At 39.0% G+C, this 25,212-nt stretch overlaps 1 protein-coding gene across 10 annotated transcripts in view; it reads right to left on the bottom strand.

Moving 5' to 3' along the window:
- The window catches only part of kif1b.S (kinesin family member 1B S homeolog), a 213,858-nt gene extending 189,134 nt beyond the window's left edge, over window positions 1–24,724 (bottom strand). For 4 of the 10 annotated variants that reach the window (XM_041571244.1, XM_018227630.2, XM_041571247.1 and 1 more), the window contains exons 1-2: window positions 24,501–24,723; window positions 13,968–14,146 (exon numbers count right to left, since the gene is read on the bottom strand). In XM_041571244.1, coding sequence (XP_041427178.1) covers window positions 13,968–14,073 — 106 coding nt within the window. In that variant the 5' untranslated portion in view covers window positions 14,074–14,146; window positions 24,501–24,723. Of the gene's footprint in view, window positions 1–13,967; window positions 14,147–24,500 lie in introns of all 10 variants that reach the window. The other 6 variants (XM_018227632.2, XM_018227635.2, XM_018227633.2 and 3 more) reach the window with 4 other exon arrangements.
- Between the last annotated feature and the right edge of the window lie 488 nt (window positions 24,725–25,212).

The raw sequence follows: 25,212 nt of genomic DNA, 5'->3' as shown, positions 1-25,212 counted from the left end.
TTTTTTTTACCGGCTGCTGGGGGCGGGGCCTCAAAAGGGGCGGGACATGACATCAAAAGGGGCGGACGTGACTTCAAAAGGGGCGGGGCCACGCGACAGAGACCCGCGGACGCTAGAAGAGGGAAAAAAAAAGGTAAGTTGCAGGGGATTGGGGGCAGGCCAAGGGCTCCTTTTGATCGTATTACAAATTTACCGGCAGCTACATTGGCGGTAAATTTGTAATACCGGCCCCGGCCTTGGCAGGTATTTTACCGGCTAAGCTGGTAAAATACCGGCCGGGTGGCAACCCTGTGTGTAAGTGGTAGTCAGCCATAAAGGACTCCTACAAATATTTTCCAGTCTAAGGGAGTTATTTACTAAAACGTTTTCTTTTTTTCATTCATATTTTAGCAGAAACAAACTCGACCTAACTCTCATCTTAACTCTCATCCACGAATTTCGTTTATTTACTTATGGAAAATGGATCAAAAAAGAAAAGTTTCACGTTTACAAACATAAAACTCCAAAAAGTTTCGAATCAAATCATACGACAATCAGATTATTTGAAGAACTCAAAATTATCATGAGAAAACCATCGACAAAGACCCCAAAACTCCCAAACTTCATGAAGGTTAAAAAACATCTTAAAATTGTTAAAGGGACAGTTGCCATTAACTTTTACATGAATTACACAGGTTTTATAGATAGAGTCTTTTTGGATTCAGACTTTTAACAGCTTCAGGGCACAAGCAAAAAAAAAAAAACGCAACTACAAAAAAAAAAAATGGAGTTTTAATAAATTACCCCCTAAGTTTAAACATTTCCATTTTTATACAGGCATAATTCTATGACATTGCAGACTTTGCTAGTTTATCGACTTTAAATGATTCTTGCAAGGGGACTATAAGTTGCGTCCGCACAAAGCACAATTTTTAACAATGCTCTGGTCCCTTGAGTCAAAGCCTTTTTGTACAAGATTGTACAGGTATGGGATCAGTTATCTGGAAACCCATTATCCAGAAAGCTCCAAATTACAGAAAGAAAGTCTCCCACAGACATTTTATACAAATAATCCACATTTTTAAAAATGATTTCCTTTTTCGCTGTAATAATAAAACAGTACCTTATACTGGATCCCAACTAAGATATAATTAATCCTTATTGGAAGCAAAACCACCCTATTGGGTTTATTTAATGTTTACATTATTCTTTAGTAGACATAAGGTATGAAGATCCTAAATACAAAAAGATCCCTTATCTGGAAAGCCCCAGGTCCCGAGCATTCTGGATAACAGGTCCCATACCTGTACAAATATGGGACCGGTTATCCAGAATGCTCAGAACCTGGGGTTTTCCAGATAATGCAACCTTCTGTAATTTGGATCTTCATACTTTAGGTTTACTAAAAAATAATTTAAACAATAAACCCAACAGTCATGGTTTGCCTCAAATAAGAATGAATTATATCTTACTTGGATCAAGTACAATGTACAGTATTACAGGGCAAAAAAAATAAAAAAGTAAATTATTTGTATATAATGGAGTGTATGGGAGATGACCTTTCATAATTAGGAGCTTTCTGCATAAAGAGTTTCCCGATAAGGGATCCCATACCTGTAATTTTCTTAGCTTTCTCGACAGTGCCAAGAATTGCAAATTATTTTATCTGCAATAACCTCCAAATCCTTCTCTATTAAGGGATGCCACAACACAATTCAATTTAGCATCATGATATATATAGTGCCTAACATTCTTCGCTGCCCAGTAATTAAATTAAAATGCCAACCTCAAGGTCTTTAGCACTGCGCTAAATCTGTAAAAGCCCATCCTTATTGAGAGTTCTTGACAGATTTCATGCTGATCTGTTCCCCCCCCCCAAACATGAACACTGAAAAATTAGTTTCCATATTACAATCCTATAAACTGGAACGGTAAGTAGTGTCAAAGGACGGGGCACGCAGAAAGGCACCAGATCCAAGGTCTTGCAGCTGCCTCCATAGGGGGATCACTGAGGTAATCACCCCAAAAGTTGTACAAACTGCTGGTCTTTGGTGACAAGAGGCAACCAGGCATTTACATAAGGAATAGCATGAGGTCTATATTAACCAGGCCATCCATGATTTTTCTTACTACAATTTATTGTGTATTCAATTTATTTAAAATAAATGCTTCACATACAGCAAATTAAACTATAAATACAGGTATGGGACCTATTATCCAGAATTCTTGGGAGCTGGGTTTTCTGGATAATGGATCTTTCCGTAATTTGGATCTTCATACCTTAAGTCTACAAAAAAATCATGTAAATATTATATAACCCCAATAGGCTGGTTTTGCTTCCAATAAGAATTAATTATATCTCAGTTGGGATCAAGTGCAAGGTACTGTTTTATAATTACAGAGAAAAAGGAAATCATCTTTAAAGAATTGGATTATTTGATTATAAAGAAGTTTATGGGAGACGGCCTTTCCGTAATTTGGAGCTTTCTGGATAATGGGTTTCCGGATAACAGATCCCATACCTGTACTACAAGGTAGGGACACACAGTATCTGGGATTTGGCTGGGATTCAGCCTTTTTAGTAGGATTTGAAGTCCTTTGGCCAAGCAGAATACAAATCATGACTTGTCCTCACTAACAAGGAAATTAAGGGTTTTTTGCCATGCTCTGAATGTGCAGTTCTTTTAAATCCTTCCTTACCCTAATTTGTATATGAAAATGATGGTTTGAATCTGGTTGGCAATTGCCCAAGTCCTAAACAAACGATTCCCAAAAGTATCATAAGCCACATAACAGTATAACCTGTACCAGAGGATTACCCACAACAAAGAATTAAAACTAAAAATGTAAATCCGTGCTTCTAGAATAGGACAGATTAAGCCACATGAATCAAATTAAACTAAAGGTTTACCTCATTTTGTTTTTTTACATGAAACAAAAAAGTTTCAAGGATGATTTCATTCTGAATATCAAATTTTTTTTTTTTTTTTCAAAATATTTTTATTAAACAAAAAGGAAAACATCACCTTAAAAGTGGACAGTATTTTCACATTTAGCATAATATATCACAATATACAGAGGAAAACAGTATTGTATAGGACACATATGAAAGTCATCTCCTATTAACAATCACACAGAAAGTGTAATCCCACATCTGGAAATCAAATGGCACAGTGTACATAATAAGCCGGAAGTGATGAAAAATAAAGAAAAAGAAAAACAGAAAACTCAACATAGCTACACACACAAATGAGTTTCAGCTTAGCAGCAGCAACATCTCATATATAGGGCACCCCGAGCAGCCAGAACAAAGTGGTATGAACATCCCAGCACGACAGGGTTGGGCAAATAAGGAAGGTAGCATGGGTGGCAAACTATGTTAACCAGGAAGTACTTCCTGGGCTATATCCCAATTGCCCCAAATGCTATTAAAGCGGTCAACTGTGTCACTACGTAAAGCTGTTAAAAAGTCCATCCTTCTGACATAGCGAATCCGATTTAACAACTCTTGTTCAGAAGGTGGGGATGTCCCCTTCCATTTACTGGCTATGCAGCACCTAGCCGCTGACAGAATAGAATTTGCCAGTCTCTGCAGCGGGGTTGCAACGTGAGGAATAGTATCCCCTAAGACAAATATAATCGGATCTTTAGGAACAGGTGAGGGAAGCACTTTTCCTAACCATTTACACACAGAGTCCCAGAAGCCTAAAATCACCGGGCACGACCAGAAAATGTGTAAAATAGTACCCACCCCAGTATTGCATCTCCAACACGTGGGAGAAGAAGTTTGAGGGAACAATTGATGCAGTAGTGCTGGAGTATGATACCACCTCATTTGCAATTTGTATATATTTTCCTTGATAATAGTGCATATCGAACTTTTTGAAGCATTCTCCCACATTCTCTGCCATCTAGGCAAATCTATAGTACATTGCAGATCAGCCTCCCACTTTTGCATGTAAGCATGAGGATGTGTTTCCAAATCGATAGAGTTCAATAAGTAATACCACCGTGATGTTAGCCCCCTTTGAATATAACCTAGGCGGCACAGTGCTGACAGCGGGTCAATAGGAGGTAGTATGCCCTTAGGAACAATAGCTAAAACAAAATGCCTCAATTGAAGATACCGAAATCTCGAAAGGTTAACTTCCCCCGTATCTGAATTACAATCCTGGTAACTTTTTAACTTCCTGGTGAGTAGGTGAAACACCTTAGAAAGTTGGAACAAAGGAATGGTTAAGTTAGGAGAAATATGAGTGTGTTGTAAGCATGCAGACAAATCTGGATTACCCCAAAGAGGTAACAGCGGAGGTGGGGTGGGTAAAAGTTTATGTTTAGCTATTGTTCGTTGCCATAAGGTTAGTGTATGAAAAGTCGGCCTCAACAGAGTAGGGTAGCAAGGAGGTTTATGTGTAGTCCATAAGTAATAAGCCAAATGTGGGGTATGACAGTAAGAAAGTTCCAAAGATGCCCATTTAGTGCGTGGAACATAATCAACCCAGTCCATTGCCTGTTTAAGTTGCGCAGCCTTATAATAATTTGACAAGTTAGGGATTGCCAATCCGCCTTGCGTGTGATGGGCAAACAGTGTGTGACGTGCTACACGATGTCTTTTACCCGCCCATACAAAGTTCATGATCGCCCTTTGTAAATTGTCTATCGCTGCTTTCGGTACCATCAAAGGCAGGGTGTCAAAAAAATACAAGAGTCTCGGAAGTAGATTCATCTTAGTTGCGGCTATTCTACCCACCCAGGATAAATTATAAGTATGCCACGTTTGGAGATCACGTTTCAAAGCTGTCAGGAGGGGCACATAATTCTGTTTATATAAGGAAGTATAGTCAGCTGTAAGCTTGATACCCAAGTACTTGACAGAATCTAAAGGCCAGCGGTATGGGAAATTAATCTGCAAAAGTTTTAGGTTTGAGCCCGTGATGTGAAGAGGGAGTGCCTCAGACTTATCATGGTTAACTTTATACCCAGATAAGTGTTCATAGTTCTCCAATAACTGGTGAAGGTTTGGTAAAGAAGTTTGCGGAGAGGTAAGTGTTAGCAAAATATCGTCTGCATACAATCCTATCTTAAATGTCTGTGTACCCACTACAACTCCAAATATATCAGGGGATTGCCGTATGGCTGCTGCCAGTGGCTCAATACATAAAGCAAACAGAAGTGGGGATAAGGGACAGCCCTGTCGTGTACCATTACCTATCTGCAAAGGCTGCGATAAGACCCCTGGAAGTTTTACCTGTGCAGATGGCGTAGAGTAAAGGGAATGCAAGGCTGAAATAAAGGGGCCGTGAAATCCCATGCTGTGAAGCGTCCGAAACATAAAACTCCACCGCAAGCGATCAAACGCCTTCTCTGCGTCTAAACTAAGCAGAAGTGCTGGTATCTTATGTTTGTTAATAAAATCAGTTATCGATATCGCCCTACGGATGTTATCACTCGCTTTCCTACCTAATATGAAACCCACTTGGTCCAAATCTATCAATTTCGGGAGGATAATGTTCAGCCGAGAGGCTAACAATTTGGTGAATATTTTCAGATCAGAGTTAAGTAATGGAATGGGACGGTAATTGGCACAGAGGGTATGATCTTTCTCCGGCTTCGGGATGAGGGTAATGTAGGAGTTGAGCACTGTATTAGGTATTGGCGTACCTGACATCCAATCATTAAATAATGGAACCATATGCGGTACTAATAAGTCCTGAAATGTTTTGTAGTAGCCATAAGGCAGCCCGTCCGGACCCGGTGATTTATTCGCCGGCATGCCTTTTAACACCTCAAGAAGTTCCTCGGTAGTAACCGATTTGTTAAGGGATTCCACCTCTAAGGGATCTAATTTAGGGAGACTGGCCTTAAGGAGAAAGTTGTCCTGTTTCCGCGACAAGGTGTCACTACCCCCAGCAGGAAATAAATTATAAAGTTGGGCATAATAATTATGAAATGCCTTAGCAATATCTTGCGGAGCACTAACCAGCCCTCCGTTAGTACGAATAAGCTGTGGAGTTTGGAGAGCCTGCTTAGTTCTAAGCTTGTTCGCTAACAGCGTGTGTGCCTTATTGGCTTTTTCATAATAGATCTGTCTGTACATAGTTAACAGTTTATCTGCATCAGCTATTTTCAAATCTCGCAATGCATTTCTTAAGGAAATAATTTTAGATAAGGTATGTATCGTTTGGTAATTAGCCTGTCTCTTCACCTCCTTTTGTAAGGCAGCCGTGAGTTGATCACATTGCAAAGCCTTATTTTTCTTAAGAGAAGAGGAAGAGGCAATGCATATTCCCCGTATAACAGCCTTATGTGCCTCCCAAAGTGTATTTTGCGAAGACACAGAGGGCTGATTAATAAGAAAGTATTCTTTCAGATGAGCAGCAATTTGATCCCTGACAGCTGGAGACTTCAACAAGTGATCATTCATCCTCCAGTGACTTTTGTGGGTATGCAGGTTAGTAGTGTGAACAATCAATTCTATCGGAGCATGATCTGCCCATGAAATGGGATGTAATTTCGCAGTATAATCCAAAGAGGTAAGTGGAGACGTTAAGAATATATAATCTATCCTAGTATGCACTTTGTGTGCCTGCGAATAGAAAGTATATTCTCTAGAAGAGGGATTTTGGAGCCTCCACACATCTTGTAAATAGTAGGAATGCAATAGTGTTCTGAATTGAACAGAAGTCTGATCAGTAACCGTGGGTGGTAGAGAATTATGTAGGGCTTGTCTATCCCTGGACGGGGAATGAATCATATTGAAGTCTCCAGCTACAATCATATTAACATTGTTAAATGAAGCAGTCTTTAACAGGACCTTCCTAAGGAAAGCCAATGGTCTCTTATTCGGCACATACACATTCAACAAAATTACAGGAACGGTACCCAGATGTCCAGAAAGGATAAGGTAATGACCAGAGGGGTCAGCTAATTGTGTCGAGCAAGTAAAATTACTATTTTTATGAATCAAAATAGCGACCCCCGCTTTTTTCATGGGTCCGGACGCTCGGTAACAATGCGGGTAGTCCCTATGTTTAATATACCAGGGATCAGACTGCCTATGATGCGTCTCCTGAATACAAAAAATAGAGGAATTCAAGGATTTGAGTTCCCTATAAAGTAAAGCTCGTTTGAGCGGGGAATTCAAGCAATTGACATTCAATGAGGTAATGTTAGCCATTAAAAAAATTGAATGGGTCACGCAACTTATCCTTCCAGACTTGGACTATCAGCAAAGGCAAATATAATATGCAAAGGTAAATAAACATTTCCAACAAATATTATACCACCTAAATGCACAAGTAAATATCAGAAACCATTTACGAAAACACATCAAAAATCGTGCAACCATCCCCAACATAATCTGCCGAGTCAGACGATCACTGGGACCTCCAGGATAGAAAGGGATTAGTTCAGCCACAGGGCTCATTCGTGTGTGCCATAAAAAATATAAAAAGAGTAAAAAAGTAATAAACGGAACAGAATCAAAATAGTAAAACCAACTAGAAAGTCGAAAAAGATCCCGTCTTGCCAGCATGATCAGTATAGAAAAACAAAAGATGGTGTGAAGGCCTACCAGTAGGCAAATGAGTTGAATAGGAGAAAATCACGTACATCCGACTGCAATTATAAATGGTGGGCATCAGGGGGTCGCAGTGAACAGCAAAGATGACCAAGTCTCCTTCATTCAGCAAATCCAGAAATTAACACAAAATTGCATGGGCCAGAGTCCTCATGTAGGCGACGTCGGCGTAGATCTCTCAGCAGGAGAGCTTTGAGTGCGTGGCGGCTTCGGCGATACTGCGGTCCACAAAGGAGAGGGCCTAGAACATGGTGGAGAAGGAGCTTTCGGTGGGGACTCTCTCCCTCCAATCCCCAACTGTGAAAGTAGTTGGGATCCCAATTTGGGGTCTCGAAGCACATATTGACGCCCATCTTTAGTGACAGTTAGTCTGAATGGGAAGCCCCATCGATAGTTGAGATGGTGTTCACGCAATTTCTGCGTAATAGGCTGTAATAATCTCCGTTTCGCCAAGGTGGTCAAAGAGAGATCATTAAATATTTGTATGGTTGCACCCTGGTGGGAGAGTTGCTGTTGATTACGGAGCTTCTGTATAATCGAGTCTTTACTCTCAAAATAGTGGAGACGAACCACCACATCCTTGGGTAAGTTGGAGGAATTGCTTCCCAGAGCTCTATGAGCTCTATCCATTCTCCATGCTTCTGGGGGTAAGTCTGGGTTTATGGAGGAAAAAAGCCCCCTGAGATATGTGCGTAAATCAGGAGTCGAGACTGTGTTAGGGATACCTCTAATACGCAGATTGTTTCTCCGCTCCCTGTTCTCAATATCCTCCTGTTGCGTTTTCAAATGCTCAATTTCCTCTCTAAGGGCCGCATTCTCATCCTCCAGAAAAACTTGGCGCTGCAAAAGCTCATCAGCATTCCCCTCCAATTTATCTGTGCGTTCGCCAAGAGAAGTTAAATCAGCCTTAAAGTCCGAGATAGCAGACTTTATGGATTGGGAAATGGAGGCCGTAAGCTGATCATGAAGGGATTGCAGCTGCGTCATAAGATAGGTAATAGTGATCGCTTCAGCAGATTCCTCTGCTATATCAGGCATCTCCATCTGGCTATATGTTTGGGGAGAGGAGGCCCCCGGATCCCCTGAACTTTCACTTACGGAAGACTGAGCCGGGGAGTTAGGTGCCGAGGGCCTCAGATCGCCGCCATCTTGTTTCTCCCGTCTGGCGCGGCCTGATTGTGAACGCTTAAGGTAGGGTGAAATGGTGCCATTCGGGTCTTTATGTTTCCTCCGGCCCATAGCAAGTGCTGCCCCTTACGTCCTTACGGCAGCCCGGATGTGAAGAAGCTGTTGTAAAAGCTGTATTCAGGCTTAAATGTCGGCTTTGGTACGGAGCTCACTGACTATGCAGCCATCTTGTTTGCGCGCCAAACCACGCCCCCCTGAATATCAAATTTTTCATATATCTTAAAAGGGGACCAGTCACCCAAAAAAATTATTCAAAATCCTATTTTATTACATTAGTCAAGCAAAATTAACTTTAATTACACAATATAAATTATTTGAATAGAATAGTTTCCTTTAGTCTGGGAATTCATAATTATAGAACCAGGCAGGAGCCAAAGGTGCAGGCTAATAGAGCCCGCACTCCAGTTGGGGGTAACTTAGTTTTTTGTTATTTAATTTCCCCCGGCAGCTCCCGGTGTGAGAAGCCATGTTCGTCAGAACACATACGTATAACGTGCTTCTGACTTCATACGAAAAATGAGCAAATTGCGGCATTCACTCATTATGCGCATGCTTGTGGTCCAACATGCCGCTTGAACAGGGAGCTCCCTTCCGGTCTGGCTGGCCTAACGCTGGTGGGGGCATTTTAAAAAAAAAAAAATTGGTTTCCCACCATCCAGAGTGCAGGCTCTATTAGCCCGAACCTTTGGTTAGGGATTATATATTTTGGCAACAGGTACCGTTAAGAAAAGACAGTGGCTTAAATCTATTCCCAATTTGATTTTGAATAATCATTATTTCATTATCTCTCTCTTCAGCCAATTAGTGGCATTCATGAGATAACAGATCATATAAGCTATTTATTTGTTATTCTGTACGTGGAGTTTAGTTCAGGTTTAATAACACAAAAATATAAGACCTTCAGCTCAAAACTTGATCAGCTACTATCGATTCTATGATAGTGATTTGCCAAGCCCCTGATGCAGCAAAGCAGCCCCAAACAATAACATTTATACCCTACTAACACTATGCTTTAGAGTTGCCATTAGGTTCTTCTGCTAAAATGCAGTCTTGGGTTCAACAAAAAGATCTTCTGTTACTGTGGCCAAATAATGTTATATTTACATGATCTCCCCACAGCATGTTGTTACAGAAGTCCTGGTCTTTGGCTAAGTCAGGGGTCAGCAACCTTTACTATCAAAAGAGCCATTTTGCCCCTCTCCCACTAAAGAAAAATAGTCTGGAGCCGCAAAACATAACACAGCTTATAAACTTTTTTAACCTTTTTTTATAATTTTAGCTGTTACAACAACAGAATACAACAAACAGAAGTGCAGTGTGCATATGCAGGGCTACTTTGAAATAAATTAAACACTGAATAGCCCTATTAAATGCTAGTGTTCTCATCTGTTTAATCTGACTTCTGTTTCTGAAGCTCCATGCTGATCGTCTCTCTCTCTCTCTTGTCTTGAGTGTGTGACGGCAGTTAGGACCATGATGAATCATCTTGCTGTGGCTCATTCTTGCCTCTCACTCCTGGGACGTCTATACAGCCCTCGCACCTGCCGGCGGCTTCTTGAGTGTGCTTACCGCGGTCGCACACTCAAGAAGTCACCAGTAGGTGCGAGGGCTGTAAATACGACCTGACAGTCAAGACTGAGCCGCAGCAAGCAGGATGAAAAGCCGCATGAGGCTCTAGAGCCGCAGGTTCCCTACCCCTGGGCTAAGTGATCATGCACAATTTAATCTTGTCCTGATGTTTGGGTCTGATCTAATTTGTGCAGCTTATCTTTAATGGTAAAGTGGTTAGTGGTTATTCGAGATTTCTTTCAGCATCTTAAATTCTGCTTTCATATATACCTTGATGTTACAGCCTGGGCAAGTTGGCAGTTTTTAAAAAACATTTTACTTTTAGGGGCATTTATTATGCTGTGTAAAATGAAATTCAAAGTAAAAATGGTGTAAAAACAAATGGCGAATGTGTGTAATTTTACTCCATGTGAAAGGCAGATTTGATGCATTTACTTAACATTGCTTCCAGCAGAAGTCACATAAGAAAAAATTTACAACCTTTTTTTTTTTTTTTTTTTACACAGCGAAGGTGGCAATGTGTGTGTATTATCCCGCTATTTTTTACACGTCAGCATAATAAATATGCAAGATGTCAGGGAGATGTTTCAATCTAGGCAATGTTAATACCATACCCTTCAACAACAGAGAGCAAACCTAATGACCAAGGGTTAACAAAAAAAAAAAAAATCTGAACACAAAGAAATTAATCAAACGCACTATTAGTTTTTATTTATTAAGGAAGCAATTTCCTAGTACTGTCTTATTTAAAGAACAGAAATCTGGGTCTTCCCTATCCAACATCACAAAAAAGTATTTCTGAAGGTTTCCATATTTAAGGTCAGTGCTGTCCAACTGGCATCCTGCGGCCACATCCGACACACTACCCCCCACTTACAATCATATAGTACGGTTAACATTCTGACTAGCGCACAGCCTTATTTAAAAGCATATCAGCCATGCTAATGGCAATGGATGCAGGTAACTTCCCTCTAAACTGTGCACACATATTTTGAGATCTGTGAACACACCAAATTCTGGTGCGAATACACAAAGTTTCTCCATGTATGATAACCGCACGCAGTTATAAATATTTCTGCATACTTTTTTCTTTGTAGCTGCACAAATTACAGTAAACAGTGTGAGAAATAATAGAAAAATGTTGCTCAATCATATATTGTTTTGTCTGTATGTGAATTGCATACCTTTCACTACAAATATATATCGGGTATTGAGATGCCAGATTAGCTTTTTCTGCACCAGTCTAACAGGTCAATAATCCTACCCTTATAAAGTCGACAATTATAAACACCGATCAAACTTGTCTTGTGAAGAAAAGTGTTTTTATTGGCTCACGGCAGACATAAAGTTTGGCAACGTTTCGGGCCACGCAGGACCCTTTATCAAGGCTTGATAAAGGGCCCTGCGTGGCCCGAAACGTTGCCAAACTTTATGTCTGCCGTGAGCCAATAAAAACACTTTTCTTCACAAGACAAGTTTGATCGGTGTGCTACAGTTTTCTTTGGATGTTCGAGTTATTTGGACCTTGAGCAGGAGGTCCTGTGGACTGTTTAGCACCCGGCACCCGAGAGGGTAATTACGTTCAGGTGAGCACTCTAATTCTGTGTGGACAATTATAAACACAGCCTTTGTAAGTTGTCTTCATTATTTTACCTTTTCATAAAGAACTAAAATATGAAAAATCCTGTTTAAAGGACATGTCAACTCCTACAGCAAAAGTTTTATAAGCGATATGCCTTACATGTTTTACATACCTAGTATTGCAGCCCTTGAAAAGTGATCCGATAAGCAGCTCTGTTGATTTTGGCTGCCTGCTGCTGTCCTGCACTCTGTGTCTCTCTCCCCCCTCCCTTTGGAATGCAAGCTGTAGTTTGGCGAGACGCACATGCGCACTTGTCTAAACTAATCTAGCACATGCGCAGTTTAGTTGAATCGGCCTCGGCAAAGCCATCCAGCCGCATCATGAGTGACCTCTGTGTCTTCATTCCGCCAATCAAAAAATAGCATTGGCGGTTGCTATAGTGACTGTATTCTGCCAAGCTTTTGCTCTCTGCTCCGGCCTCCCCCCCCAGCACATAGTTCTTTGTGCTGGCTGCAGGGAGCAGAGCAAGAGAGCTGAGACATTAACTATTCCACTGCCAACCAGGATAACTACTGTATGTAAGTTACTAGCAAGTTAGCAAGTCAGACGGATGGGAGTATTGGCTCATGCGCATTGCTAATAGGAAGAGCGCACGCATGAATAAATGGCCGCTGGGTTAATGAAGGCACAGGGAGGCAAACAATGTGTCGGTGCAGGGAAGGTAGAGTGTTTTTCCAAGTGAAAATAATGCGGTTTGATTGGGGCTAAGGTAGGCTACACAGGCATGGTAAAAGTCAAAAACGGCTTGACATTTCCTTTAATAATAAAAAGTTTGAAAAAATTGTCTTCCTGCAGACAGCCAAAGTTCACTAAATAAAAACACAATTAATATTTTTGTACATACAAAAAAATCTCCCACCATAATAACAGCCAATAAGGTGCTGCCAAAAGATCATACATAGCTGCCCAAATGGTGCAAGTACAATAATAGTATATAATTTGACTGCAATTACTCGTAAACTGGACCATTAGTGCTTTGTTCTTTTCAACATATGAATCCCCAGAATATACTCCAAAGATCAGTCCAGTATTCACTTAAAAACCTATAAAATATTGGAAATACCAAAAAAGGATAATAATGACTAATACATTTCATTAAACTTAAAGGGTAAGTCAACCCCAAAATAAAAATTTGCCTAACAAAAGAAAACATTCTAAGCGACTTTGCAATATACATTCATTACACATTTTCTATGGTTTTTAATGTATCAGTATATGTATGGCTATTGAAAGCAATGTTTGTCTGTCCCTCTCTATTCTCTGCCTTGAAGGCTAAAAATGTTTAATACGATGTAAGACAAGACAGCTGATTAACAGGCCTGACTTTGCTGGGGAACCAAGACTTTTGCAACATTGTTTAAAAAGTAATATATATATATTAGTGAGAATCCGCACTCCAAGGCAAACACTGTTGCGGCCTATATGGCCGGGGTGCACAGTTAAAATATATATAACCTTGTATTCAAGAAATCGGCACTCCCATGTAAAAATTCTCAATTATTTATTCTGTTGTACCAATGTTTCGGTCCTTGTTAGGACCTTTCTCAAGGAGAGGGAGAGGGAGAAATATATATATATATATATATATTATTCAAAAGAAGACATTTAAGATATAAATTGAAAGCATAAACGTCATATCCTCTTCTGGTTTTGGGCTGATACAGTATCACTTGAAACTGTCATTTTCGCTGATGGACAAATGGTAGCTGTAAACAATCATATCACCAATCTCTTCGGCCTTAAGATTACAAGAAATCTTATATAAATCTGCAGGTCTATGGGAACCTTTAAGCAAATGCTGCTTTAAATAGCAAACATTTTTTACAAATAACTTTAAAAGGACTGAAAATGTTTAATAAATGTATATTGCAAAGTTGCTTAGAATTATGTTTTCTTTTATTAGGCAAATTTATATTTTGGGGTTGACTTGCCCTTTAACGCTTTAAACACCACCCTGCAAAGCAACATTGAACAATGTTGCCACTAAAAGATGTGTATACTCTTACTTACTGGTTGAGTTGCCTTGCATCTGAATGATGCATTTGGATTCCTTGCTGAGCTCCCGAGAATTAAAGGGACGGACTCTGACCGCAACTTTCACTGAAGCCCCCGACATGTTGTCCCAGAAAAGGAATGTTGGAATCCAGAGATGAAGCTTAAGCAGAGATGATGAGCTTTAGCTCTGTATCCTAGTGAGGAGAAAAAAAAACATGTAAGAATATATGCGAGTACAATATTTCATTTTCTTTGAACCTTGAACCTTGCTTAAGCCCACTTATTTTTTTATTTTTTATGTCTTTTCGATTTTCTATAATGTGTTGTGTTTGCAACACAACTTTTTTATTCCCTATAAAAATCTATACAGATTATTCAGGAAATAAAAAAACAGTGTGAATAACTACAAAGTTAATAGCTCACCAAATGTGAAGTGCGGCCAGGTGCTCTGCCCCAGACCTTCAGCTCAGGAAGGTAATAATTACGATAAATAGAAAATCTCAGCAGTTCCTTTAAGGAAAGATTACTTTTCTTTTACTGTTGTACTGAAGTATCTGGATGGTTGTTTGCCATATGAAGCACAGTAAATTTGAGACACCATGTCATACACTTAACCTGACTGTAAGCTACACAAGTCATTTATAACCTCAGCCTGTGCAGAAAACATTACTCTGCACTCCATTTCTCAAAAGCACACTCTCTGCAATATGGAATTTTTTTTTTGTAATCTTTTATTGCTTTTACAAAACATAAATCAAATAAAATAAAGGTATATAAAATTAGCACTTTGTGGGTAGTCTTATTACAATACTTTTGCTTGGCAGTTGTGACATTTTATACAATCCTTAGTGAGGTTACAATAGTCAAATGTAAAACATAGTAGGTTTAGTACACAAAGGCAAAGTTACAAAGTTAAGGGTTACAATCCTTATGATCCGGTGAGTCCAACCAGTGGTGCCATATAAGATCAAATTTATCCGGTGTGCCCCTTTGTATATATACCAGTTGAGCTATCGTGAGATGTTCTCTCAATATATATTTCCACATACTAACATCAGGAGTGCAATATGGAATTTAAAACACATATGTTTAATGGGGTCAGGGGCAACCAGATAGTTTGAGAGGCTATTTTTTTCTGCTCGGTTTGTTTCTTTGGTGTTCACTGGCACCTGAGGAAGGATCAGATAGATCCGAAACATGTAGTGCTACCAAATAAACGATCACTTGTTTGATAATATTGGTTCTCCAGAGTGGTTGATTTGGATTTATGAAGACAAGGAGAAGTGGCGGCTCCTATGCTCTGTTTGAGGAACCTGACACAGTGAGGACAAAAAGAGAGTCCTTTACCTACACCTAATTGATAGATTTTTTCATATTCAGGTTTATTGACTGGGATTTAAAAAAAGAAAAAGCTCATCACATGCCAAGATGCCAAAAAAGTCAACGGTAAGGATATCTTAAGCATTCCAGCATTGAATGCTGATAATGGTGTTATTTTTTATAACAATGGTAAACCTACACAGGAGAATTTGATCAGGATTTGTGGGTCAGATCTTGCCACCCAACGAGATTTTAACACCTCACAACAGATCCTACAAATACTGATTCTCCTATAGCTAGAATGTAAAGTTGGAACAGATAAAGTTGGATGGTGCACTTTGTTCATGTATCTACCTCCAACATTCAATCTATTTCAATGGGAGGAAAAAGGCAGTCAGACACAATCAAATTTTTCATGTAGTTTACATTTAAGATTATTGTATCAGTCAGGCCCGGGCTTAGGGCGGCAGAATTTTAGCGGGGCGGCATGCCACCCAACCACACCCACATTGTTTTGGAAGCACTGTGATTTGCAGGAGGTACAAGAGTTTTTGAAATTTCCTGTGCACCAATCCCCAGTACTCTGAACCCGATACTAAAACTTTGCGCATTTGCACATAGGTAGGGGGAGGGACAGGGGCAATGAACATCAGCGGGCCTAGGGGCATCTCTATGTAAATCCGGCCCTGGTATCAGTATTATATTTTGACCCATGAGACTACATCCAACTTGTAAGATGTGATCGGTTGATTTGATACCATCTTACAAAATCTCCCATGGAGTTTCTCAAATATAGAAATTGTGAATGGGGGAGGGGAAATGTCAGTTATCTTCTTGTTTTACAACATACTTAAACTGTGCAAAACATATGGTTGCCATTAATATATTGTACTTTAATTTGCAATGGGTAATATATAGATGGTACAAAAACATTAAAGGGATACTGTCATGGGGAAAAAAAATGAATCAGTTAATAGTGCTGCTCCAGCAGAATTCTGCACTGAAATCCATTTCTCAAAAGAGCAAACAGATTTTATATTCAATTTTGAAATCTGACATGGAGCTAGACATTTTGTCAATTTCCCAGCTGCCCCTGGTCATGTGACTTGTGCCTGCACTTTAGGAGAGAAATGCTTTCTGGCAGGCTGCTGATTTTTACTTCTCAATGTAACTGAATGTGTCTTAGTGGGACATGGGTTTTTACTATTGAGTGTTGTTCTTAGATCTACCAGGAAGCTGTTATCTTGTGTTAGGGAGCTGCTATCTGGTTACCTTCCCATTGTTCTTTTGTTTGGCTGCTGGGGGGGAAAAGGGAGGGGTGATATCACTCCAACTTGCAGTACAGCAGTAAAGAGTGATTAAAATTTAGCAGAGCACAAGTCACATGACTTGGGGCAGCTGGGAAATCGACAATATGTCTAGCCCCATGTTAGATTTCAAAATTGAATATAAAAAAAATCTGTTTGCTCTTTTGAGAAATGGATTTCACTATTAACTGATTCATTTTGAAAAATTATTTTTCCCATGACAGTATCCCTTTAAAGGCTTTGGAGACAACCATTTCAAATCAACAGGAGGTCAAGTTTAACAGCTAGACAGGAATTCTCAGTGGAGGATATTTTGAATGAATATTCCTGGCTGAATATAAAATCGCTCTATTAAACATAAGGAAAATATTTGGTACCCCCCCCAATGATTATAACTACTTTAAAAAGATTGAGGCAACTTAATGTCATACCGAAATTGTCCCGCTATTCATCGCAACAATTTGTGCAATAATCTAAATTTTGGTGATCGGTCACCACAACTGGTTTTTAAAAGTTGTGGTGAGTTACCACAACAAATCACCACATGTCGTCACACTTAGTTTTGTTACAAACTTAGTTCTGTTACAAATGTTTAAGGCTAGTCATAAGGGACCAGTGACATAAAAACATTGAACTAGTTTCTACCTTGTATCTGTCATGTAACATATACAAAGAAACTATATCTTGACAACAAGAACTATTTTATATGAGAAAGGATTTAGTCTATAGATATGCAGATGAATGACAATTGATCCATGTTTATTTTTCTGGGTTACCAACTAAACCCACTGTATTCTGCACAGCTTATCTGCTATATCAACATGAGACTTTCTGTCCCATTCAGCCCAAATGGCTGTCCACTTGGCCTCACAACACCATATATCTGTGAATTTACCAAGACAAGATTTACCAAAACAGGACATTGTTTTGTTTCCTATGTTGATTACACAGCTGGGACTTATCTCCTTCCATGCCAGTTATATAACTTTTTATAGCATAATATAAAAGCAAAAGTAAAAGTTAATGGCACATGGGCTGTTTTCTCCACTGGCATTATCTATAGCGGATTTATGCAGCAATACAAAAACGTAATGTTTATTAGAGCAGTTGCAGACCCTGCTATTATATGGGACTTCTGAGAAATGCTGCATTGTGGGGTAAAAAAGAAACGACTTTACTGATCTATGTTCATCACACACAGTGGCATCATGTAAAATTTCAGAAGTGGTAACAGGGCATTTCAGTTGCCCTGACCAGTGGTGGACAAATCACCCTGCTGTCCCATAGGACTAATGGAGACTATCTAATACTGCTAGTACAGGTAGTTATTAAAATGCTCAAATGTGCTTTTTTTTGGGAAGAGAAATGATTGTACTTGCTATGTCAAACAGTTTACATTTACAGAAATAGGAAGTGGCATGAGTGGTTTCAGATATCTCTGCCAGCTAAAATACACTCTTGAAAAATTGTCCCATGTGCCATTAGCTTTAAACACTTTAAAGTAGCTTGCACAGTAAAGGCTGTATAGATTAAATAAACTAAAACTGCTATATAATCTGCTTTGCTAAAAATGCTCCCATACCTACTGATAGATAGCTCAGCCTCTCTCCCTATGTATTTTCTGCAGGCTGGAAGAAGCAGATCCACTCCCTTCCGCAGCTCCATGTATCTGCACTGAAAAGTACATCTTTCTTCTATATGCAGGTACACAGAGAGAAGGTCGACCTGCAAATACCTGCTTTCATGTTTTTCAGGCCCTCTCCACTCTGCTCATGGCGGATTAAAAGGCAAGTTTTTTCTTTATATGGTCTGATTTTTTAGTGCAGCATGATTATTTATATAAACTGTGTTCGCTTTGCTGAAATTATTAGCAGTGCAGTGTAAATACATTATAATTAAATGCATATAATATGCTACAGAATGGTTTAGAGCAGTCAAATTGTTAACCTTTCTTGGCCCATAAGTATCAAGCCTAAAATTGCACACTGAAAAGTGCATATATATTTTTGTCTAACTATATTAGAAACATTTTTTATATTGCACATACTATCTATTTACCCAGTTTTTATTTTTACACTGAACTATTCCTTTAAAATCCCCTAAGGGCTAGTCCACACGGGGAGATAGCGACGCGTTTGCGGTCACGGCGACAAAGCGCCGCGACAGTCGCCGCGACCGGCGCAGGCGACAGTTTTGTATGGGCGCCTATGTAAAAACGCCTGTGCTAACCACACGAGGCGATGCGCTTTTCAACAGTCGCCTGAAAAAGCCTGGCGAGGCATTTTCAGGCGACTGTTGAAAAGCGCATCGCCTCGTGTGGAATAGCCCTAAAAGACTCTAAACAGCCCCCAGAATAACAAACCTTTCTCCTTGTGTTCAGTTTCCTGTCATTTCATAATCACAAGCTGTTCAATGATCTACTTGCAGCCTCTGTTCTAATGAAAATCAGGCATGCGCAGTAAGAAGACCATTTTCACAGTGAAAAGAAGCTCAGAAAAGAAATGAGAGTGGAACTTCATGTTAGTCCTGGAACTAGCTGAAATTAGCTGTTTGTGATCTGGAAACTGAATGACTGAATGCAGGGAGAAATCCTTATCAGCTACCTGATAAGGATTCCACGATACAATTGTCTCTTGCTGATTTTATGTTACACTGTAAATGATATGTATAATTGGTGGATGTATTGAATTAGCGTAAATGCATGGAAAGTCACTGGGGGAGGGGACTTGGGAAATTCACATCACTGCTCAGGTATTTTAGGGGTAGCTTATTTGAATTTGTGTAACTTTGACAAAGGCTGATGTTGCAGCCGAAACGTTAGTTTACTTATAATAATAATAATTTTTGTGATAAGTCCTGAGAAGTGCAGCTTCTTCCGGGGAGGATTGTATGCAGTTTTGTGAAGCGCGAGTTCATTTATCGAGAGTGCAGGGATTTTGGGGGACTAATATATATATATATATATATATATATATATATATATATATATATATATATATATATATATATATATATATATTATCAGACAGTGCCTGCACTCAGTCAAAGAACGAAGCCAGAGGTGCACGACCAAGTTTGTAGTAATATTGAAAGGAGAGTCAGCACACTCTGTATAATTTCAGGTGAAAACATGTGTTGGTTTATTCACACATCTCATCCGACGTTTCGGTCCCACATGGGGACCTTTCTCAAGGATACAGTGCAGTAACAAAGATCAGACATATATTAGACATTAAGCCCATTAAATTAACGGGTGCTAGAACTTATGTAGTCAAACATTCACCAGAGACGGTCCGTGGGGCACATGCGCAGTAGCGCAATCCCACGAACACAGGGACTGGACGCAGAGACACTTCAACTTTATTATATAGGATATGTATGTATGTATATATATATATATATATATATATATATATATATATATATATATATATATATAGTGAATAAAGTACCCCCTTTTGTAAAATATAGGGATATTATAAGTTACCGAGGAGTTTCATGACCATATAAAAACACGAGGCCGAAGGCCGAGTGTTTTTATACAGGTCATGGAACTCTGAGGTAACTTCTAATATCCTCATATTTTACAATCGGGGGTACTTTATTTATTATAATACACAAATTTCAATGAGTCATGTGACAGAAATGACATCAGAACTCACCGTTTATAACTGATGACATCAGAACTCACTGTTTATAAGGATATAATTTACAGGATATTCATGGCTTTTGTGTATTATATATATATATATATATATATATATATATATATATATATATATATATATATATAAAATACTTGTGATTTCCGCACGCCACTGAACGAAGCAAAATACCCAGGTGCTACTCAAATAGACAGTATCAATAGTTTTCCAAGGGAGAATGAGTGCACACTGGATAACCCACAAGGGCATGTGATAAGATATATACATGCAGTACCACGCATGTGATATATTTTATCACATGCCCTTGTGGGTTACCCTATGTCGGGAAAACGGACCTGACTCTTAGGCTCCAGATAGATGCCCATCGATCCGCAATAAGTACGGCCTTTAGGGATGGAAAAACTACAAAACCAGTAGCTAAACATTTTCTGGAACAAGGCCATAGACTTCCCACTTTTAAATATATTGGGATTGATAACATTCCACCACTTAGAAGGGGAGGAGATCGTTCTAATATTCTACTCCAATGCGAGGTATTTTGGATAAAAAAGCTAAATACTTTGGCCCCTTTAGGCCTGAATGAAAATTGTCCCTTAACATGCTTTTTACAGCAGAGGTGAGATAATTGTTTGCTACATTGTGTTAAATTCTGTGCCCTTTAACTAGTGATTTAATCATTTTTGTTCAAACATTCCTGATTACTTTGCTACATCGTATATATGTTTGATTGACATGCATCTACAAATTGTAACAAAGGAGTTTGTGCGAGTTTCTGTTTCTCTATAATTGACTCTGTGATTTTATTTACTTTCTTTCTTTTGTTTCACAGGTTTTCTTAGTGCTTTATCCAATTCACATGGGTAATAATACATGCTGGTGATTGGTTTCCTCTCTAATTTCACTTGACTCCGATCTGGTGCACGTGATTGGGTGAGTGCCTCTCCCTTCCTTTTCTTTGGTCTATTTAAAGTGTTGATTTTAAACATTCATGGTCTTGAAAAAGGTCCTAGATGTGGACCGAATATATATATATATATATATATATATATATATATATATATATATATATATATATATATATATATATATATATATATATATATATATATATATATATATATATATCCCCTGAATCACTCTGAACCAGTCTTCCAGGGTCAAAGTATTTATGTATAGTTCAAGAGGACTCGCACTCCTGGGTTAGTGAACCAAAAATATCTTTATTTTTCAAACTTGTGTATCCAACGTTTCAACCCACATTAGGGCCTTTATCAAGGGGGGGGGGGTGTGTGTGTGTGTATTTATTTATTTATTTTCAAAAATCCAATTCAATACAAAGTTTACATTGTCAAACTGTTGCCAAAATGTACTCTCCCTCCACAAAACTTTACAATTGGCATTGTGACAGCATTCTTCTGGAAACTGACAAATACAAAGATATCCATAGGAATGTCAATGAATGAAGGGCTATTCATTACTCCAGATAGCATTTGTACGCTGCTCCTAAATTCCAAAGGCAACTACTTTTACACCAATCAAATTGATGCCTGGCATTGTGCATGGTGATAAGTTTGTCCATCTGTTCACACATGAAAAACAAAAGAAAAGCTTTTGGATCATAATAGTCTACAGAAAGTGTTCAAAGTGAGGACACTTGCAGTGTCTTTCTGCAAGTATATGTGGTCTTACACTTCATGGCTGACCAGTTGTTCCCCATGCACTTGAAGTTACTGACTGGCAGAAATTTTACAAGTAGTGGAAAGGAGGCATCCTATGAGTTTCCACTTTGAAAGTCACTGAAGTTTTCAACAAGATCTACAGTTTGTTTCTAACAATTACGGTACATGGCATTAGGGACAGTCGCATCAGAATTTCCATGTGTATCTCCAGCCAGGCTCCCCTTTTCTTGGTATCCCAGAAGCAAAAACCTAGATAGAAATGCAGGCATCACTGACCTTTAGCAACAGGACTGAAGGTGACTCAGGCATTGTTAAAGGGGAACTGTCATGAAAATGTAATATAAGCTTCAGCATACTGAAATAAGACGCTTTCTAAATATAATCAATTATTCACTCACAATTCACTCTATTAAAATCACCAGACATGAATCATGTCTCTCTACATGCAGGATTTGTGTAAAAGACAGATTATATTGTTTGTACTGGAATCAGTTATTTGAGTGGGCTCTAATTCATCTGCTAGGAAAGGGAGACCCACCAATCAGATATATTGTATCTAACTGTCAATGACACCCAACTGCTGCATGAAGAAAGAATGATGAGAAACAGTGAAGATAAACTTGATTATTTCAGAAAAAATACAGAATATTTAATTATTATTTCAGTATGCTGAAGCTTATATTAAATTTTCATTTTCACAATAGTCCCCTTTAAGACACTTGCTCATATCAAATAACAGGCCCAAAAAGCACCCAAAGGCGTCTAGGGTCCTTGCAAGCAACAGTCCCTGTTTTGGGTCAGTCCTTGAAATATTTCCCACTGATTTTCAGTGTGACAACTGAATCCATATAACCCATACATTATGTTTAAAAAAATATTCCCAAGACAATTCTACTCTTATATCTACACCCTTTTAACACTTGCATAAATATATGTGTGTGTATCTCTCTCATTGTGCCGCATCTTTGTGCAATTGGGAAAAGTGTCCCTGGAAATTTGCATATATGAAATATAAATGTTCTAATCAGTAGAACATATTGATATGGTCTGGCTGTTCAGACAGCATTTAGCATTGTTTTAGACCAATAGAGCAAGGGCTGCCTTTCACCACTCCCCAAAATGATATATTGGAAATGTGCCACCTAAGGAAGATTTGGTGATGACAGTCAGACATTCTAAGTAGTTTCCTTTATATCCCTACTGCAAGCAATAACCATAAAATAGGGGTATTTTGACGCCGAATGTTTTCTGCCTGATTTCAGCAGTACTCAAATACCTTACGTGTCATAGATGGCGAATACAAGTGCACCAAAAGAATCTAAATATCTAAAGAATCTAAATATCTAAAGAATCTAAACACCTAAATACTAATGAACAAATCAACTAACATGAAGCCATGTTACCAAAGAATTCCACAGAAAATATGCTGTTATTATGCTGTGACTTCATAATCATATATTAGGAAACAAAAAGCATAAGTGTGAGAATTACATTATTTCCAGTCTAACACCAAAGTTAAAATTTGCCTAGTAAATTGCTGGCCTTGAAAATAATACTTGAAGCCTACATTGAAAGAAAGAGAACGAAGATGAAAACAAGAAAATTAATAATTGTTGCTGAAAGGGTGGCATCCCTAAATACTGGCTGAAGAGCAGATAATAGTTCAAATAAAATTACACACTGCAGGTGAATCACTGATGGGCAGAAATAATTTATATAATATTATAAGACTGTTGGCAAGATCAACAAGGCCAGGAAGTACTGTGTGCTGCCATCTTGGGCTTTTACTTAACATGGCTGCTCAAGCAAAGCATTTTAACAAATTATAATTTAGAGAACATTTCTTGCTTTTATTATTAAATATATGAGATAACAGAGCAACACCTAGTGCCTACTTACTGTACGAACTACAGAATCAGACCAAGTGAAGAATTCTTACATATTGCCCTGGAGAAAGCCTTGTGACTTGTCTTGGGCTGATGAATGTGGCACTCACAGGGAGAGGAGACATTGTTGTTACATTACGCAGGATAAAATTGCCCCGTTATCTGAGCAGAAAAGCGCACGCCCTGTTATCTGCAAAATGACCACATCCTATTTGCTAATAAATCACTGATGCTGAATACAAAGCAAGGAAAGCTAAACACGACAAATACGCTGGGTGGTAACCAGGTTTAAGCATTACCTGGCACTCTGCTTGAGGGAACATGGAACCCAACAAAAATACCAGCGCTATGCAGTCTGCGTTATAATATCATTGGATACATGGCTGAACAGCTTACAGTGTAATAACTATAAATATACAGCTGACGGACTACCTTTTAACTGCCAAACTTGAATGGCACATCCTTATCACACAGACAAAAATATATTGTACTGTATATAAGTATATTGATTCATATATTTCCCTGGCAATAGATGCTTCAGAGAATGTCTGCGCAGCCATCATTACTGTGATGTAATCTGATGCCATCACGAATGCTTGACATTAACACCACACCCATCCTTTATTCCTATTTACAATGACACGGCGCACCAAATACCATATATCGCCTTGTCCAAGAACCCGCTGCTTACCTATTACAAAGAGCAGCTCGGCCAATCATCCAGCGCAAGGGTACCCCTCCATTGAGATTCTAGCTTGCAAAGACGTGTAGCTAGAAGTCTAACAAATCCTAATTTACTATATGAATTCCAAACCCCTCCGAAGCTTCTTCTCCGCTATCTAACGCAAACTGAGGCCCAGCTGCCCAGTGCAGGGTACGGCGCAGCACACGTTGTGCGTCATCTAAGACAGACATGCCTCTATACCAATCAGCTCTCCACAGAGGCGTCGCCTGGCCAATCTCTTGCGAGTGGAGGGAGGCGGCGGCTGGAGGATGACGTGAACAGCTGCGAAGTATGTCACTGAGTACACTAAAATAGCTTATACGCCCTCTGGTGTGGAAGTGGCTGGTTTGGTATTTGCGGTTGTTAGCAGCAATCTGTGCAGCATTTGGACTGTGTACTCTTAGTTTGGGAAGATGATACACAGAGTGTAGGTGGCGGTGGTAGCTGTACAGTCATCTAATACTGTAAGCAAGCATAGGTGTGGATTATTGTTCACTATGCTCTTGCAAATCGAAAAATTTTGGAATAATTGGTTTAAAATTGTGAAATGAAATAAAATGGATGCTGTCAACTGTGTGGAGGTTCCTTTATACGTTATATTTTCTTGAAATCTCTTTCTTAATAGAGTGTCGCCATCATGGGTGTCTGCAGATTAATCTACAAAGCTTTTCTATAATAT

The sequence above is a fragment of the Xenopus laevis genome, chromosome 7S, assembly GCF_017654675.1.
Source record: "Xenopus laevis strain J_2021 chromosome 7S, Xenopus_laevis_v10.1, whole genome shotgun sequence".
NCBI lineage: Eukaryota > Metazoa > Chordata > Amphibia > Anura > Pipidae > Xenopus > Xenopus laevis.
This window is presented reverse-complemented; position numbering and strand designations above follow the sequence as displayed.